Source organism: Narcine bancroftii, chromosome 6, assembly GCF_036971445.1.
Source record: "Narcine bancroftii isolate sNarBan1 chromosome 6, sNarBan1.hap1, whole genome shotgun sequence".
In the NCBI taxonomy this organism is placed as follows: domain Eukaryota; kingdom Metazoa; phylum Chordata; class Chondrichthyes; order Torpediniformes; family Narcinidae; genus Narcine; species Narcine bancroftii.
In genome coordinates this window covers 141367491-141383175 of record NC_091474.1, presented here as the reverse complement: position 1 = coordinate 141383175, position 15685 = coordinate 141367491, and the positions used below count along the sequence as shown (strand labels likewise).

The 15685-nt window shown below is 40.8% G+C and overlaps 2 protein-coding genes and 1 long non-coding RNA gene across 14 annotated transcripts in view; 1 reads left to right on the top strand and 2 right to left on the bottom strand.

Moving 5' to 3' along the window:
* Positions 1 to 9222, top strand: part of LOC138736540 (uncharacterized) — a 35760-nt gene extending 26538 nt beyond the window's left edge. The window contains exon 3 of one of the 2 annotated variants that reach the window (XR_011340373.1): positions 8327 to 9222. This is a non-coding gene — a long non-coding RNA (uncharacterized lncRNA). Of the gene's footprint in view, positions 1 to 857; positions 1639 to 8326 lie in introns of those variants that run through there. The other variant, XR_011340374.1, reaches the window with a different exon arrangement.
* LOC138736539 (doublecortin domain-containing protein 2) overlaps positions 1 to 12013 on the bottom strand; it is a 134824-nt gene extending 122811 nt beyond the window's left edge. For 3 of the 10 annotated variants that reach the window (XR_011340369.1, XR_011340372.1, XM_069886208.1), the window contains exons 1-2: positions 9664 to 9972; positions 3391 to 3505 (exon numbers count right to left, since the gene is read on the bottom strand). Coding sequence is in view for 4 of the 10 variants with exons in the window: in XM_069886208.1 (XP_069742309.1) it covers positions 3391 to 3405 (15 nt within the window). In the remaining 6 variants the exon portion in view is untranslated. Of the gene's footprint in view, positions 1 to 3390; positions 3506 to 9663; positions 9975 to 11900 lie in introns of those variants that run through there. The other 7 variants (XR_011340368.1, XM_069886210.1, XR_011340371.1 and 4 more) reach the window with 6 other exon arrangements.
* Positions 12014 to 15220: 3207 nt separating this feature from the next.
* Positions 15221 to 15685, bottom strand: part of allc (allantoicase) — a 59369-nt gene continuing 58904 nt past the window's right edge. For both annotated transcript variants that reach the window (XM_069886204.1, XM_069886207.1), the window contains one exon: positions 15221 to 15317. In XM_069886204.1, coding sequence (XP_069742305.1) covers positions 15253 to 15317 — 65 coding nt within the window. In that variant the 3' untranslated portion in view covers positions 15221 to 15252. The remainder of the gene's footprint in view (positions 15318 to 15685) is intronic.

Below are 15685 nucleotides of genomic sequence, written 5' to 3'. Positions count from 1 at the left end.
AAATGATTCTTTAAATAGTTTTTCTGCATTATTTACATGCGGGAGAAGAATGCCACATCATGAAGAAAGCCTCTACTTCCTCAGGAGTTTGCGGAGGAGCTAGTGGAGTTGTTCAAGTGAACCGGTACGGACTTGAAGGGCCGACATGGCCTGTTTCCGTGCTGTAAACGGTTATATGGTTTATATGGTTATGTGATAGTTCTCAGCCAAATGTAAATCTTGAGATGGGCAATTCCTATCTCGTGATGATGGAGCAACTTCTGACCTGATATCTAGAACAGAAATGTTCTTTTATACTTTACAGCAGTATGCACACAGAAAAGGAAGAGTATAACCTCTTTATTTCATGATTTTATCCTTGTGGAAGATTGTAGAACTGAGGTGACTCTCTCCTGACTTTTTCATTGGGCTATAATGTCCTTTGGGAAGCATTCTTTGATGTTACTGTACACAACCCTAGGTTGATTGTTCTAACAAATGTGAAATGCCAACTCTATATCTCTCTCCAAAAATGCTTCATTTTCTGCTTTATTTCCTATTAAATCAAACAAAAACAACTACATCCTTCTGAGAATTCAACTCTAGGTTACAAGTGAATTATTTCTGCACTATAGATGACTTCTATTCAAAAAGTATACTTTTGGGGATTAGGGGTGGCTGAAATGAATCTCATAGAAGGTTTGAATTATATTTTCTTGTATGCAAACTATAAATGGAAGATAAATATAGAAAGATTATCTTATGTTTACTGATAATATTGAATGAATCATATCATCTGGAACCAGCCAGTGTTTCATTTGCTTTTACAATGAAGCTTTACAATTAAGATCCTAAATATTTTGGTATTCTCTCCATAGGATCTGAGACCTATTGAAATAGGAGAATCGACATTTTAGATCCTTCAGACTGAAGAATATTTACTGGGGTACATGGAACCTATGAGTTACCCAGTCATGGAAGGATGGAATGATTCATAAATTTGAAAATGACATGCTGATGTCATACATCAGCACATAATATTGTATTTTTTTTAAATCTTACAAGGTTGACCCCTTGACAGATGCCAAGGGATCTGGTTGACCTCAGCACTCATCTCATTGTTGGATAGTTTCTGATGGTGCACCAATGTAGTCAATTATGGAGAGTCTACACACTCATGTAATAATTCTCTTGTGGTCTTGAAGCAACTTCTGACCTGATGTCTGGTCTAACAACAGGGTTAGTTCATTTATTTTGGTTTTGCCAGGCATGGGAATCTTATTGCAAAGAAATTTTTAACATTTTATCTACAATTTTAGCTGTTAATTTATAGCTGAATCCCATTATGGCATGAGTTGGCAGTGGTGATGGAAGATATACAGCTGTCATTATCTGATCACCATGTTGTTGCAATCACGACGCTTATGGCAAAAAGATCTATTTTGCCTAGGTGGAAAGATTCAATTCCGCCTACTTATGTCCAGTGGATGTGCCAAACTTTACATTTAGAGAAGGTTTGATGGGCTTTAACTGATACTGATATTATGCTTTGATAGAATGTGGCGCCCATTTAAGATTACTTTTCATGATTTCTTAACCCGCTTTTAATACGATATGTTTTATTATTATTTTTAGATTCATGTCAACTATTTTTATTCATGTTACGGAACATTTTCTTGTTTATTATTGAATTTCATTGTTTTAAGGCATCCCAAATTCTAATTTCTAATATTAAGTTAGAGTGTCAGGCTACTTATTTAGTTTAGGATTAGTTTGTTAGTTTAGATTATACATCTTTAGTGCTTTTAAATATTTGATCAATAGAGCTGTGGGGAATCAATTACTGTTTGTTTATGATGTCTGTCTGTTTGATTTATAATCTGTAACCTCACATTCTATATGTTTCTTTTTTGTATGCCTAAAATTAATAAAAATTGGAAAAGTAAGAAGACCTGATGTCTGTAGCAGAAATGTACCTTTATATTTTACAGGAACACAACTTTTTTTCTTTAATGGAATTTTCCTTGAGGATGATTGTAAAACCATGGTGATATTCTCTTGGGTTTCTCATGCAGCCACCATGTCATTCTTACATGTTCATAAATTACTTTGAAATTTTATACTACATCCCATCCTTCTAGTGATGGCCTGTTCCACCACTCCCTGACCTTCATCTCCAAGTTTAGTGGAACCAGCTGATACTTGAACCAAGAAGCACAAGAACTGTAAATGCAAGAATCTTGAGCAAACTAAATGAAGCTGGAGGGACTCAGCAGGCCAGGTAATGTCCTTGGAGGGAAATGTTTCGGGTCAGATCTTTTACCGAGACTGGGATGGAAAGGGGAGATATCAAGTACAAAAAGATGGATGGGACACGGACATGGAAGGCTCAGGAGTTAATATGATACTCCACCTCTCCTCTCTTCTTCTGTCTAGTAGTTGACACTTCAATAGTGTTTTAGAACCAGAAACCTATGCTGAATTTCCAATGTGAGAACCTAGAACAATTCAACTCCAAGGCCTGTAAAGAAAGAAAGATGGGCTTAAGGTAGAAGGGCCAGAAATTTTACAATTTTTCATATTCTTTTAAAAAAAAATGCCCACAAATAATCTAAAGGGATTGACCTGGACTTTTGAAAAGTGCTGAATTTTCACCTGTAGAGGGATTGGTTCATTTTGATGGTCACATTTACCTGTCGTGGAATGGAGTTTCTTCTGCTGCATCTAGTGTGAGGACAGAGGGCTTTGTGCAAGCAGCCAGCAGAAGATCTATTGTTCATGTAACAGCAAGAACACTCCAAACCAGTAAAGCAGTTTAAAATGATTCAATGGAATCATAGATAATTGCAGCACCACAAGAGGTCATTCGGCTGATTGCGTCCATGCTAGCCAAAAATAAATGGTAGGTTAACCCTATATCTCAGCCTGTAGATTATCGGTCTTCAAGTGCTCATCATGTACTTTTCAAATGTGTTGAGGGTGTTTCTGCACCACCCTTTCAAGCAGTGAATTCTGGACCCTCACAACTCATTAAAGAAAATTATTTCTCAAATATTTTTACTGCCTAGTTTATATCTATTGTGACTAGTTACTGACCCGCTCTGCTAATGTTCTAGGTCCTTTCTGCTTACACACTCGAGAATTCTCACAGTTTTCTTCCCTGGCGATGTAATCATAAACTTCCTCTGCACCCTCTCCAGAGCTCATAGTGTCTTTAAGCCACATGATGAATCCATAAATGAAATTGAACTCTGTGCACTGAGCCACCATAATAATCCTAGATCTGCAATCTTTCAGCTCAAAACAAAAGCTAAAAATGAATCATTTGTAGATGAGGTAATGGATTTGTGGGACAGGGTTCTACTAGATGGATCTTCATAGTCAGGCACAGAATATCTCAGACAAACCCACCTGATGTACTCTCATGCGCCTCCAGTCAATGACTGTAAGAACAGATATGGCAGTGTCTCCAAAGCAGATCTTCTGTGTGCTCTCAACCAGAATACACAATGTGGAGCAGGGGCTCCTATAAAGAGAAAAAAATATCATTACCATTAAAAAAATAAATCAAAAGTTAAAGTTCTTTGTTAATAATCATTTCAATATTTGTTTTACCTTAATTCACCCTGAACTCGATTAGTGCATGAAAAGTCTCTTTTTTTTCCCAGACATACAGCATGGTAACAGGTCCTTCCAGCCCACAAGCCCATGTCACCCAATTGACCTACAACTCCTGTACATTTTGAAGGGTGGGAGGAAACCCATGCAGACATGGGAAAGACATACAAGGTCCTTACAGCCAGTGCCAGATTCAAACCCTGGCCCTATGGTGCTGTAATAGCGTCATATTGGAATAAACATTCTTCGAAGTTATAGGATTTTTTTCAGGTGAACAAGTATTTTACTTTTTTGATGACCAACAACCATTGTCCAGAATCAAATAAAAAGGTGTCCAGTTTAAACTAATCAGACACAAACACGAAGCAAAAAGTGACAGATGTGGTTGAAATGTACGATATGGAACATAGAGCAGTACAATATTGAATTGGAATGAAGGCCAGTACAAACAGGATAGGCTGAACATGATGGCCCTTCATCCCATCCTGTTTGTGCTGGCCTTCATACCAATTCAAATTAATACCATCTGGTTGCACGGGATCCATATTCCACCATTCCCCACATGTGTTTGTCTAAATGCCTCTTATAGGTTCTAAGGTATCTGCTTCCACGAACTCTCTGACTGTGAGTACCATTTTTGGTGTAAAATATCATAGGATTCAATCGAGAGCAGAAAGTTGGATCCAATATTGTCTTTGGGGCTAGAAGTAATTCATGTCAATGCTTGTGAATGAAACTTCAGTGGTGTTTGTAAATGTTCTATGTCTGTTGTGGTGTATATCAATATTTTAAATTCACATGCAGATGATAGAAACATTGACCATGTAGCTGATAGCAGGAATAAAGCTGTTTTTCATGAGAAGGTATCAACAGACTGATCAGCAAGCAAAAATGTGGCAAAATGGAATTCAATTGGGAGAAGTCAAATGTAATGAATCTAAAGTGGACAAACAATGCAAGGAAATACATACTGAAGTTACTATCGATAATGAGTGCTATACATGAACACAGGGATATTGGATTTTGTATCCTCAGATTTCAAAGTGTAGCAAGGGAAGTAGCTGGTTCAGTTGGGAAGATATATTATCTATATTGGCAAAGACATATAATAACCGAGAGGTTATGCCAGAACTGTTTAAACTCCGAAAGTACTCATAGAATGATGTACAGCACAGAAACGGACCTTATCAGCCCACTTCATCTATGCTCACATAATAACAATCCATACTAATCCGATTTGCCTGTATTAGGCCCATAATCTCTGAACACCTTTCTTTAGTATCAATCCAAATGCCTATTAACATTGTAATTATATTTGCCTCTACTGCCTCCTCTGGAAGTTCATTACAGATATTCAGCATCCTCTACTTCTTAGATGTCTCCCCTCTCACCCTCAGTCTCTGCCCTCTGAATTTAGACTCCACTGACCTGGGACAAAATCTCTATGTATCCTATTTTGGCCCCTCATCATTTTATAAATCTCTATAAGATTACACCCCAACCTTCAATTTTCTAATGAGATTAAACCCATCCTATCCAATCTCTCCTTTCAATACAGCCTTCCATTCCTGACCTGATTAGTCTCTTCTGCATTAGACATGATTACACAAAGTTAGAGAGAAAATTTACAAGGAACCTGCCAAGGTTTATATACGAGATAAGAATGACTAACAATAGAAGCTCCTGAAAGAAGATATAACCATATAACCGTTTACGGCGCGGAAACAGGCCATGTTGGCCCTTCGAGTCTGCACTGGTTCACTAGAACAAATCCACTAGCTCAACCTCCCACTCTCCGCCCATAACCCTCCAACCCCCTCACCTCCATGTACACATCCAACCTTCTCTTAAATAACAGAAGGGACCCTACCTCAACTATCTCATTTGGAAGATCATTCCATTCTGCCACCAATTACTGAGTGAAAAAGCATCCTCTAGTATTTCTCCTAAATTTTTTCCCCCTTACCCTTAACTCATGCCCTCTTGTTCCAACCTCCCCTTTCCTCAGGGGAAAAAGTCTGTTTATATCTAGTCTATCTATTCCTTTCATAATTTTAAATACCTCTATCAAGTCCCTCTCAGTCGTCTACGTTCCAATGAATAAAGTCCCAGTCTCTTTAATCTCTCCCTGTAATCCAGGTGCTGTAAGTCAGGCAACATCCTTGTAAACCTTCTCTGCACCCTCTCCACCTTATCTAAATCCTTCCTTTCTCAGTTCTGGAGACCAGAAATGAGCAAAGTACTCCAAACCAGGCCCCATCAATGCCTTAAACAGCCGTAGCATCATTTCCCAGTTCCTATACTCTATACTCTGATTTATGATGGCCAGCATACCATATGCCTTCTTAACCACCCTGTCTACATGGGAATCCACCTTCAGAGAACTCTGTACCATAACTCCCAGGTCCCTCTGCTCCTCTGCTTGCCTCAATGCCCTCCGCTTAACTGCACATGTCCTATTCTGGTTATTTTTACTAAAATGCAAGACGTCGCACTTGTCTACATTGAATTCCATCTGCCATCTTTCAGCCCACTCTTCCATACAAACCAAATCCTTCTGTAATCAAAGAAACTCTACCTCACTATCCACCATTCCCCCTATTTTCATATCATCCACATATTTGCTTACCCAGTTAACCACACCCTCCTCTAAATCATTAATATAAATGATAAACAACAAGGGACCTAGCACCGATTGCTGAGGCACCCCATCTTGTCACAGGCTTCCAACCTGACAGACAGTTGTCCACCATGACTCTCTGCTGCCTATCACCCAGCCACCTCTGAACCCAATATCTCTACTAATTCCTAGTGACTGAACCTTCCTTATTAACCTTCCATGTGGAGCCTTATCAAATGCCTTACTAAAATCCAAATAGATCACATCAACCACTCTACCTTCATCCACCTTTTTTGTCACTTCCTCAAAAAAATCAACAAGGTTTATCAAACATGACTTTCCTTTTACAAACCCATGCTGGGTGCCCCTAATCAATCCCCGCCTATCCAGATATGCATATACTATTTATATATACACTATCTCGAAGAATACCCTCCATAACCTTCCCCACCACCAAAGTCAAACTTACTGGCCAATAATTACTTGGCCTACACCTAATGCCTTTTTTAAACAACGGAACTAGATTCGCAACCCTCCAATCCCACGGTACCACCCCCTCCTCCAGTGATCTTTGAAAAATCACTGTCAGTGCCCCAGCTATTTGTTCCTTGATCTCCCTTAAATTCCTGGGAAATAATTGAGGTATATAAAATGTTACAAGCCCAGAGGACCCCAAAACCCAGCAGCAATAGATATTCACCAAGACAAATGGTTACTTAAACAAAAGTTGCTTTTAATCATCTTGAAACATGAAAATAGAATCAACTTTTAACATCACTCCCCTCCCATTCTTTAACATGATCTTCACCTAACTTAACCCCTTCGAATTCTAAGTGCACATGTATGTAATGTGTAAGTTCAGAAAGGTTCTTTGGTTCACAGTCCAAACTCACTTCTCATTCCTCCAAGTTCACTGGTTGCAGGCAATTCTTATACTGTGCACAGAATTTAACATTTATAAAGTTCACCAGGCTTTGGTACTTAAAAGATAAATCATTACTGCTCAAGGAGGTTCTTGATGGCTTTCTGAGAGAGACTTGTTGTACGTTTACTTCCATCAGCCACTTCAGTGTCTTGCCAAAGAACCTGCCCCTTCAGGGTTCTCCAGATGATAACCTCTTTCTTTCAGGTCACCACAGAGTGCTTTTTTGTTTCTCTTATTCGAAGTGAAACATTAGACAGATATGAACCACAAGTATATCTATATACTCTGTCACAAAGATAGGAAATATTTATATAGGGTGCTTAGTAAAAAATCCATTTCTTTTTGAGAGACTTCAAATGGTGGGGTTGTAGATTTGAGCTAATAAAGTGAGGAAGACAGGAGAGCTTAATTAAAAAAAAGCAATGAATGGCAGAATTCAGGAGCTCATTGCCTGAAAGTGTGGAGAGGCTGAAACAGTCATCAGAACTGGGACAGACACTTGATGAGCCAAAAACTGCAAGACAGAGATCTGAGTGGTTCGATTACCCTCAACAGCATTTTTAGACAGCCTCCTTCTGCATCTTACATTTCTCTGATTTTCTGGTACAAAACATAGCCCCTGCCAAAATGACAGCATGAAACTTGCCTTAAGATAAATTAAAGGCAATTTTCATTGAAAAAAAATCATGAAGACTCATAATGTTTCATTTATTTCCCAGATAATCTCAACCCTGCTAAATTATCTATTGAAACTTGCTGATGGTCATATTTATTCTAGTGGCCACTGCTTTAAAGAACTTCATGTGAATACCTATCCAACAATTCTAAGATCCCAGCTATATAATATACATGTGAAAAAATATCAGCATGAATACTAGCAAGTAGCATGCAAGAAACATTGTAAAAAATAACTGAAATAGTCTTGAAGGCACATTTCCTATTCATACTTGCATTCTGTTTCTTTTAGTGGAATTTTAACATCCCTCTAAATGAAATTTACATAAACAGATAAACAACAAAACTGAGAAAGCATAAACAGCAGGATAAAGGTGCGCAGTGGAAATGACCATCTCATTCACCATCAGAGACCACACCCTTAAGGTGTGATATTGATTGAAATACCAGTAGAGATCTAACAGATTTAGATAAGAACAAAACTATCCTATGTCTGTTGCTAATTTCAGAACCCGACTGGGCTTTACGTGGGAAACACACAACTCGTCAGCCAGCATCAGTGGTCATTGAAGATGTTGGACTGCTACAGATACTGCCTGAGATGATGAGCCATTGACTGCTGGAGACATACATCACAGAAGCTGGTCCTTCAGTCCATCAAGTTCATGCCAACTCCCGGCAATGCATCTGCACAAGATCTGTTGACCAGCACATGGTCTATATCCTTCAATGCCTTGCTAGTGCAGGTGTTTCTTAAATGTGGTGAAAGTAACTGTCTCCACCCTTTCCTTCCAGAGTATTTCTCTTTTTTTTATTTCGAATGTCTAACACGGTGGTTCTCAACCCTTACCCCCTCCCCCCTTATTCACCTGCCATTTTAAATAATCCCTAACCACAGGGCATCTCTGGCTAGTAAGGGATTGCTTCAGGTGGTTTTATAAAAAAAGGTTGAGAACCACTTTTCTAACATCTGTAGTTTAAAAAAAAACACGGAACAAAGTCATTGAAACATTGAAATTGTTTGCAAATGTTGGTCCATGATTGCAAGACTCTCCCCGCATACTATTACCCAACTGGAAACAGAAATGCAAGACTCTGTCTTCCCCCTTGCTGCTTCAGTAAAAGAAACAGAATTGATCCAACAACCAAAGTTATACCAAGGTGTTATTTTCATTGAATAAATCCTACTGCTGAATCTGTTTCCACCTCGTTTCCCACCTCCCCCCCCCCCCCCCCATTCTTTAATATCTGCCTGTATAGAACTCAACTCTTTTCACTTTACTAAAAAGAAATGAACTGCCCAATAAAGTGGATTAAGCGACAAGGGCGAGAACGCGCTGTCATATCCTAAATCCAAGATACATGCGCTCATATGTCATTCATGTTTGTGGTGTTCAATTCCTTCTTCTTCTGCAGGTTCTCTGTTCAATTACAGGATCACGAGGTTCCATCTTTTCCTTCTCCCTCCGAACAACTTAAAATATACCTGGATTCCGTTCTGACAGCGAAGGTGCAAAACAGATACAGGCGTGTGGTCGCGTTTGGATCGGGGAGCCGTGGGAGGATTGGGGGGCTGCGGTCGGAGGAAGCGGGCTTTGCACATTCTGAAGCGTCGGGTCACCGCATAAAACATGCAGTCCCTTCTCCCGAGGATGTCTCTCTGCCTCCCTTCCGAGGGGTTGATCGCCCAGCGTACGCGGAGACAGAGTGTTCTGGGAGTAGCCCCGGGTCTCCAGGTGGGCGAGCAGAAAGTGGGAAAGCCAGGGGCTCCACAACTCCTGGGAGAGAGAGAGGGGGGCAGAGATGGGACAGAAGAGGGTGGAATAATATCCCAAGGCTCACTTACTCGAACTGCTCACGGTGGTGTCCCGGGCGTCGCTCCTCTCGCTCTCCTTGGAACCCGACTCCCCGGTTTATTGCAGGTACTCGGTGCTGGCGGTCAGCTGTTGCCACCAGCTCCCATTCCCTGGTGATTTATTCCGACCCACCTGAAATACTGGCCCTGGGCGAACAATGCAAAGGCGCTCACTTTCCTTTCTTTCATTGGCTGCTCTGAGACGTTGCGCACCGCCAAGGGCGAAACGTTTCAAGAGAACTTGCCCGTTCTAACAAACCACCTTCACACTCTTTCCACTCTGTCCTCACTCCTGAACTCCCGGTCTGTCTTTGATTTTCCATGGTCTCTCTTTCCGGATCTTCTCTCTCTCTCTCTCTCTCTCTCTCTCCCCACCTCCCCTTTCTCCTATATTTCTCTTCTTCTCCCCCCCTTTCTCCTTCTCTTCTTCTCCCCTCCTTTCTCCTATGTTTCTCTTCTTCCCCCTTCTCCTTCTCTTCTTCCCCTCTTTCTCCTATGTTTCTCTTCATCCCCCCTTCTTCTTCTCTTCTTCCCCCCCCTTTCTCCCATGTTTCTCTTCTTCTCCCCCTTTCTCATGTTTCTCTTCTTCCCCCCTTTCTCCTATGTTTCTCTTCTCCCCCTTTCTCCTTCTCTTCTTCTCCCCCTTTCTCCTTCTCTTCTTCTCCCCCTTTCTCCTATGTTTCTCTTCTCCCCCTTTCTCCTTTTCCCACCTTTCTCCTTCTCTTCTCCCTCCCCTTTCTCCTATGTTTCTCTTCTTCTCCCCCCCTTTCTCCTTCTCCCCTCTTCTCTTCTTCTCTTCCCCCCCCCCTTCTATGTTTCTCCTCTTCAGTCTCCCAGTGGTTATTTTTTGTGTTACTTGTCCCAACTCAAAGACAAAGACAGGCTTGTGAAACCATAGCAAATCTCCCGAAGGGCATCGGGCACTGAGGGCTTCCTGAGCTGGAGCTGCAGAGGGGAGCACTGGAGGGGACTCCACACACCCTCAGTGTCCCTGGAGGGAGTCTTGTTTGCTTCACTTTTTCTTTCTGTAAGGTGCATCAGGCAATACTAATAGTGACTCTTTTGTCTGCCTTACGGAAAGCAAAAGAGAACTTTGTGTAATTTTGTCATTACATGAAATCTCACAGCACACTGACCTGAAGATAAATGGTCACAATCTTCCTAACTCTGGATCAGAGGCCTTGAACTCTATAACTCATAACACTTTCAGTCGTACAGATAAAAAAGGCATAGATACCTACAATGTCTTCTTGGTAAGGGTTAACAATGCCACTCTGCCTTTTAAATCATTCTTTCCTGAACTTAGGACATCTTTCAACTCAGTTATGTTTAACCTTAGATTCATCATACTTGTCTACATCTGGTTCTCAACCTTTTTCTTTCCACTCACATACCACTTTAAGTACTCCCCATGCAAAGGGTGTTCTGTGATTAGTAAGGGATTGCTTTAAGATGGTATGTGGGTGGAAAGAAAAAGTTTGAGACCACTGTTTTAATCGTACCTAATTGACTTGTTATGTGCATGGTTTCATAACTTCAAAAGAAATAAGTAAATGACTATTTTTCTCAAGCAAAATATTTTAGTAACAATTGGGCCGAGAGCAGTGATTCTCAACCTTCCCATTCACATCCCACCTTAAGTAATCACTCTGCCTCTTAAATCATTCTTTCCTGAACTAAGGACGTCTCTCAACTCAGCCATCAGTTTAATCTTAGATTCATCCTACTGTCTGCTCCTAGTTCTGCCTCTGGTTAATCGGAACAAAAATCAAAGGCCAAGGATATTGCCAAAATATAATGCTGAAACAATAACTCCATTGGGACAATTGTCACCAATTTTCCAGAAGAAAAATACAAGTGCAAGGTTGTGTCCTCTACTTTCAGTTTTTTTTTGAAGGACAAAAAACATTTCTGTCAAAATTGCAGCCGTGACATGATTTAACAATGAGCAAACTACGTTGAACATAACTGGCTTGTGAGAGCAGCACAGCTAATGTTAGCTACCCCTTCACCTCCAAGCAGGGCACCTCCATGCCTTATATCAACATGAATAGCAAATCATTAATCTTGCTCTTTTTTAACCTGATTTTGTGACAATGTGGAAAATGAAACCAGGCTAAAAAGAACAATTCCAAAAAAGGTTAACAATTATGAATAGAGAGCTGTTTGGTTGATAATTGGAGGACAGGCCAGCTTCACCACACAAGCCCCTCTCACGAGAATCATACCTGCTTTACAGGGTCAGGTTTGTTCCTGTTGCTCTTGATCTTGGAATCAGTTCTCAAGCTTCTTGTTGCTAAGTCAAACTGAGCATACTAACATATCTATTCACTCATAACAGAAGCTCCAAAATCGCTGGGAAAGGTCTTGGAGTGACACTGTCAAAGAAAAATTATACCACATGTCTATCTTCCAGTATGTCATTGGTCATTGTTGCCTAGAAACACATAAACAGTCTCAAATTTGATGCCAGAGCCTATATTTGGAATGATGACAGGAAAGATAATATTTTAAATCCTGATAAAAATTAAAAGCTTCAAATTATAAATATTTTAAATCGTCAGATTAGTTCTCTGGTATCTAAGGGAGCAGTTTCAACCACAACAACTAAGATCTCTTAGCTGTTAGAGGTGGAGAGAGTGTAGGTACCAATTGTTTCATACAATTGCATTTAAATGTCAGGTAATTTAAAATAATTTTCCTTCTGGAAATCAAACTGGTGGTGAGTCCATGACAATATTGATTATAGAGAGTCTATGCAAGTGGGAGATGTGATGGTGTGGTGATACACCACTAGCCTACTGCAGGGGGCAACCTGTGTACCTGCAGGAAGAGTAGTGGAGGACAAGACAACACCTGGCCTGCTGTTAATCAGCCGACCTGAATGGACCAAGCCCCACCCGGTTGGCTGTCAATCATCCGCCGGGAAAAAAGCCACATCCAGCCCTTTGAGGTCAGTCACATGGAGCCAGCGCAGCTAACTGCAGCAGAGATTTGAATGGAATAAAGCCTGTTGATCAGTCTTTAAGTCTTGTGTCTGCTTTCTGCACAATAGCCCACCACAGATGGAACAATGTTTTCTCATTCCGCAAGGCTCACTAATTAACCCTCAAATGTCAGAATATCCCCTCAACAGGTCATCAAATAAACTACACCAAAAGCAAAGACATACCCCAGTTTATATTATGCCTTTCACATGCCTTTCAGAAAACCCAAAGTAGTACACAGGCACAATGAAACGTTGATGTAACGTGGGATATGTGGCGTCCAATTTGTCATCAGCAAATCCCAGCAAGCAACATGATGATGAACAGGTAAAGGCTGGCCACTCTGGCCACTGAGTCTGCACCTGCTTAGGCTTGGTGGCAGCGGGGAAGATTCATTAAGATCACTATCTGCAAAACACTTAGTGTTTCAAATTTTTTAAAATATAACTGTTTATGTTTTATCCATTTTTTTTTAATTGTAATACTTTTGAACGTGTGCACAGCTAGTTTGTTGGGTCAGCACAAGGTCTAGCCCAATAGTGTTTTTTTGCAGTTTTGTGGTCATGAAACATATTCTCTTTTAATTGATCAATAAATCTATGTAGTAGTGAGTTCTATATTCAAATCAAGTCAAATCAAATCATGTTTATTTGTCGTTTGTTCCATAAACATTGCAGTGTACAGTGAAAATGAGATAGTGTTTCTCTGAACCATGGAGCTGGTTATTTTCATGGACAAATTATATCAGAAACATTTTTATAAATAACATATAAATATCGTATTATCATATTACATATACAAGCCCTGTGTCCCCCCTGGAGTTCAGAAGTCTCACGGCTTGGGGAGAAAGCTGTTTCATAATCTGGTCGTCAGTGTACTAATACTTCGGTACCTTTTCCCAGATGGGAGGAGGGAGAATAGATTGTGGGAAGGGTGTGTGGCATCATGGCAGGGAGAGAGACCCTAATGATCCACTCAGCAGTCCTTATTATCCACTGCAGGGACTCACATTCTGAGATGGTACAGTTCCAGAACCAGGCAGTGATGCAGTTACATACGATGCTCTCAATCTGTAAATGTAGTGAGGGTGAAGGGTGGAAGCTGACCTTTTCAAGCAGGAAGTAAAACCATCGTTGGGCTTTCTTGGCAATGGATCTGGTGTTGGGGGGCCAGGAGAGATCCTCCGCCAGGTCCACCCCAAGGAATTTGGTCCTTTTGTTCAGCAGAGAGTGATCCCCCCCCCCCCGGGCTCTCCCGAAGTCCACCATCATCTCCTTTGTTTTGTTGTAGTTCAGCTGTATGTTGTTGTGTCTACACCAGTCCATTCGTGATTGCACGTGCTCTTTGTAAGATGACTCATAGTTCTTGCTGATGAGCCCCACCACAGTCATGTCGTCAGCAAGCTTGATGATGTGGTTTGAACTGTATCTCGCTGCACAGTCGTGGGTCAGCAGGGTAAACAGCAGTGGGCTGAGCACACAGCTCTGGGGGACCCCCGTGCTCAGTGTGATGCTGTTGGACATGCAGTTTATGATCCACACTGACTGAGGTCTTCCAGTCAGGAAGTTGAAGATTCAGATACAGAGGAAGGTGTTTCAGCCCTGCAGGTTCAACTTCCTCATCAGGTGCTGTGGTACGATTGTATTGAACACTGAGCTTAAGTCTATGAACACCATTCGAACATACGAGTCTTTATTTTCCAAGTGGGTGAGGGCTAGGTGGAGCGTGGTGGCAATGGCATCATCTGTAGATCAGTTGGGATGGTACAGAAACTGCAGGGGGTCCAATGAGAGGGGCAGCTGAGACTTGATGTGCTCCATGACTAGCCTCTTGAAGCACTTCACGATGGTGGATGTGAGTGTGACAGGACAGTATTCGTTAACACAAGACACTGAGGGCTTCTTCAGCACAGGGATGATAGTGGCAACCTTGAAGCACGTTGATACAATGGCGTTGCTCACGGAGATGTTGAAGATGTCTGTGAGGACGTCAGCCAGTTGGTCCGCACATCCTCTGAGCACGCAGTCAGTGATGTTATCTGGTCCCACAGCCTTACGCAGGTTGACCTTGACCAGCATCCTTCTCACTTCAGCCTTCGTGAATCTAAATTCTAAATCTATCTGTGATAATAATGTAACCTTTAGATATTTGCCTGCATTCTCTTGAACATAACTTTTAATGTTTAACATTGTTATTCGAGAGCACTGTTTATGCGTTGCCAATTTAATTTTCACACGTTCTATTGACAATCAACTTTATTGCAATCTAGTAATCTAATTTATAACTTTTCTATTCTCATCTTAAACCGTATTATATTGGTTGTCTTGGCTGAAGTATTTAGTTCCTTAGACTTCATATCTGTTATAGTTCATTTCACATCACTACATTCAATGTCAAATCCTCTCCTGTTGACATTTTCTGGTACCCTATGGGGTTTGGTAGATGCTGGATAAGGGTGCTTTCAGGTTGCTTGAGACTTACAATGGCAGACTAATACACCTGCATTAAGAATAAACAGTTTAAAAGACAAAAGACAAATTGTTACAATGAACAAACTTCACTTGCATGAATATATAAACCTTTTTATTTTCTGTCACATTCTTTGAAAACATTTAACCATCGCTGGGTCTGCAGGCTCCATCCCCTTCATGGACCTGCCTGAAAGATGAGCAATAATATTATAGATAAATAACCCCCTTCCCCAAGTTTACAGATAAAACCTCTGACTGGGTGGGGGGGGAACACACCTCTAAACAGGATAAGGAGACACCTTATGAGAGTGTCACCCCAACAATGAGTGGCATCAACCAGCTCTTCATCCTGGGTGACACCATTTTTTTGAATATTTTATTTGTTTTAAGAAAATACAGAATATGGGATTAAATTAATATAATAACAATAATACATTGAATATAAAATCAGAGAAAAATATTCATAAGGTCTGATTAAAAATGAAAAGGAAAGGAGAGTCTCTCTTCTCCCAGCACCCCCACCCCAGATTCAAAAGAAAAGGGGACAGATGGCAA